The 3,402-nt window shown below is 45.2% G+C and overlaps 1 protein-coding gene across 1 annotated transcript in view; it reads left to right on the top strand.

Moving 5' to 3' along the window:
• Positions 1 to 1,450, top strand: part of LOC104277281 (opsin-5-like) — a 5,312-nt gene extending 3,862 nt beyond the window's left edge. Inside the window, exons 3-4 of the mRNA XM_009873869.1 lie at positions 280 to 611; positions 1,095 to 1,450. Of these exons, the coding sequence (XP_009872171.1) occupies positions 280 to 611; positions 1,095 to 1,442 (680 nt within the window). The 3' untranslated portion in view covers positions 1,443 to 1,450. The remainder of the gene's footprint in view (positions 1 to 279; positions 612 to 1,094) is intronic.
• The last annotated feature ends 1,952 nt before the right edge of the window (positions 1,451 to 3,402 follow it).

Below are 3,402 nucleotides of genomic sequence, written 5' to 3'. Positions count from 1 at the left end.
CAGAAACGCTTGAGAGGAATGAGTATTCTAGCATTCCTGGGCTGGAAGCACAGTACAAGTAGGGCTGGCTTGATCTTCTAAAGCTTCCTGACCTACTAAACTTTACATCAGCACTGAGGGCTGCACTCATGTCTCACACAACCCATGGACACTCTCTATCATGTTTCTCAAGAAGACCAAAGGTTATGGAACTGCAGCAGCGGCCCACGCATATCTGCAGCCAGAATCCTTCCATTTGAGATGAGATCCATACGTGCTTGCTCTTCCTCTTTCTTGCAGGTAACAAAATCACCAAGAACACTGTTTGCATCTTGATTACTTTCATCTGGCTCTACTCCTTGCTCTGGGCCATTCTGCCCTTGGTGGGCTGGGGCTACTATGGCCCTGAGCCATTTGGCATCTCTTGTACCATAGCCTGGAGCAAGTTCCACAACTCCTCCAATGGCTTTTCGTTCATCCTGAGCATGTTCCTCCTGTGCACAGTCCTGCCTGCGCTGACCATCGTTACCTGTTACTTGGGAATTGCCTGGAAGGTTCATAAAGCATACCAAGAGATCCAGAATAGTGACAGGATCCCTAATGCAGCCCGACTGGAGAAGAAGCTGACATTGGTAAGTTATCCCAGTGATGAGAAGAGCCCGCAGTAATCAGGAGCTTGCTGAGGACTGGCTCTGCTCGTTCATGGCTATTCTGAGTGAGAGCTATGCAGAAATTCTGTATGGAGACAGGATTTTTTTAATATAACATTTTTTTTCAAATAAGCACTTCAGTTGCTTAACTGACTCAAGTTTCTAGAGGCTATTGATAGGCTATGCTGTCTGGTTGGGCTGTGTCTGCCATGATGTATTACAGCCAGCCAGGGAAGGAAATAAAAACAACAATTGCCTTATAAGAAACCCACTGTGTAGATCTGCTGGGTGGGAATAAAAGCATACAGGCACTGTCCAGTGTTCCCTGTGCTCATGTCACAACAACAAACGTCACGGTTTCGGGTATTCCAGCTCATTCTGGTGTGGTTTCATCCACACACCCTGTGCTGGAGTATCAGACCCCGTGAGTACAAGCTGAGAACCGAAGCCCTGTTTCCTTTTCAGATGGCCGTGCTCATCTCGGTTGGGTTCCTGAGCTCATGGACACCGTACGCAGCAGCCAGCTTCTGGTCCATCTTTAACTCCGGCGATTCCCTGCAGCCCATCGTCACGCTGCTGCCCTGTTTGTTCGCCAAATCTTCCACGGCGTATAACCCTTTCATTTACTACATCTTCAGCAAAACCTTCCGGCGTGAAATTAAACAGTTGCGGTGTGGCTGTGGCTGGCGGGCTCGTTTCCTCAGCACCGACAACTCTGCTGAAAACCCCGCGTTGATGATGTGGAGTGGGAGAGACAACGGCCGTCTCTCTTCAGCTGCAAAGGTGGAGAACCAGGGAGGGGCAACGCGCTGAAATGCGGCGACAGTTCCACCACATTGGTCAAAACCGGGCCCAAATGTGTAGGAACGCAACACGAGGGGTTGTTACCCCATATCTTATGTCAAATACAGAGGTTTAAGTATATATTTTTAAGCAAGTCTCAAATATTGTCTTTAAGCTACACAACAAAAAACCCACGCTGGTTTTTTCTAAGAGATTCCGCTTTAGAAGAAGTAGATTTATGTACTAAACATGAAAACATGGAACTAAACTTAGTTTCAGGGGAACAGCTATAATTAAAAGGATTTATTATTTTGTTTGGGTTTTTTTTCCTTACACTTTTGACTTTTTAATGCAATCTATCTGCAAATTCTTGGGCTCTATCAGTAAAACAGCCATCAGAGAGAACTGTAGGTTGACACAAAGTGTTACGAAATAAATCCAGCTGAGAGCGTAGCTTTCCAGCGATACAGACAGAAACACATATGGGTAGCAAGAAATATTCACTGCCAGGGAAAGATGATGAAGTGACTGCTAACAAAACGCCATACAGACATCTACAGTTCCTTGCTCCATCAGAGGTGTAGTTCCAACTCCTCAAAACACAAGCTTGAAAAGGAGCCGAGCAGCTTTAGCCTGAAGAGGTTAGGTGGGAGCGTGGCAGCCGGCCAAGGATGTTCCCCCCTGGCTGAAGCACCGACACGACTGGAGCTGAGGACAGAGTTTGATGATTCAGTCTGAAGCACAGGTACAAGTGGAACCTCATCCTGCAACAAATTGATTCTGAGGTGGAAATGACGAGCTCCAACGGTTTAAGTCTCCCTCTCTGACTTCCTGGTTTTGATTTTCAAGGAGATGAACACATCTGTTAGGGTTTGCAATGCGGTACCAAATGTGGCTGCGGTGGTGCTTGCTTTCCTTGCTTGCTCAGCTGACCACATCTATATTTGCATTAGTTTTGGTGAAGACAAGAAGAGTTAAATCAAAGGCAGATTTGGCACAGATTTTAAACAACAATCTAAACCAAAAGCAAATGGGCTCTGAGTTCTTGAAAACCCTCAAACCCTAACAGTAAGTTTCATTTCATAAACTAAAGGTAAGGCCAAGAACAGGGTTAAAAGACAGGCTTAAAGACTGCTATGGCTATGAGAATTCCTGTTACTGGGGAGTGTAGATTATGAAAAAACAAACAAAATGAGACATGGGCTGTGATGAACACTAAGGCACAAATGAATTACAAAGTCAGGGGTTAGGAAAATTTAAGGGTCTTGCCTGCTCCTAACTCCTGCCACTGGCAGCGTCACCAACTCTTCTAAATATTCCACTAGATTAAGCTAGGTTTATTTGTAAAAAGTTGTGAAAAATTCCTAAATTAAGGTGGCCTCCAGGACGACATTATTTTGTCCTGGCTTGTCACTCACAGATGCTTCATACTGAATGAGACTGCACTCAGTCTGCTCCCCCAAATACAAAGAGATGAAGCATCCCCTGGGAAACAGTCGCCTCCAACAGTCCACGGCACAGGAAAAACCTGGGGAGCAGGAGAAGACACCAATAACTGAGAGGGGAGCATGTGAAAGCTGAAGGAAATTATTTGGGAAAAAGGGAAGAGGCAGGAGAACGTTACACAAGTACGTTTGTCGGGGAGGTGAGGAGGTGGCAGAGGGAAATGCAAGTGGGACAACAGCATAAAATAAAAGAGGGGTCTGAGAAGTGTGTCAGTAAGTGGGCAAAATGTTAACACGCTGGAAGGGGACTCGTGGTAAATGTCAATCATCAGCATTTTTTCACCTTTAAAAAAATAACCTGATAGGAAAATGAAAATGTATTTTAATAATCAACTTCCACCTCGGAGTTTTTGCTTTCACTTGCTCAGTTGCTTGATGCATATTTTCAACAGCAGAATATCTGTTCCCGTCTGCTATTTGCAGATTTGTGAGCGGAACAGTGAGGTGCACATTACTGATGTAACATAACCTTAGGTTCCTCTGTG

Source organism: Apaloderma vittatum, unplaced genomic scaffold (assembly GCF_000703405.1).
Source record: "Apaloderma vittatum isolate BGI_N311 unplaced genomic scaffold, ASM70340v1 scaffold13597, whole genome shotgun sequence".
Classification (NCBI taxonomy): domain Eukaryota; kingdom Metazoa; phylum Chordata; class Aves; order Trogoniformes; family Trogonidae; genus Apaloderma; species Apaloderma vittatum.
This window is presented reverse-complemented; position numbering and strand designations above follow the sequence as displayed.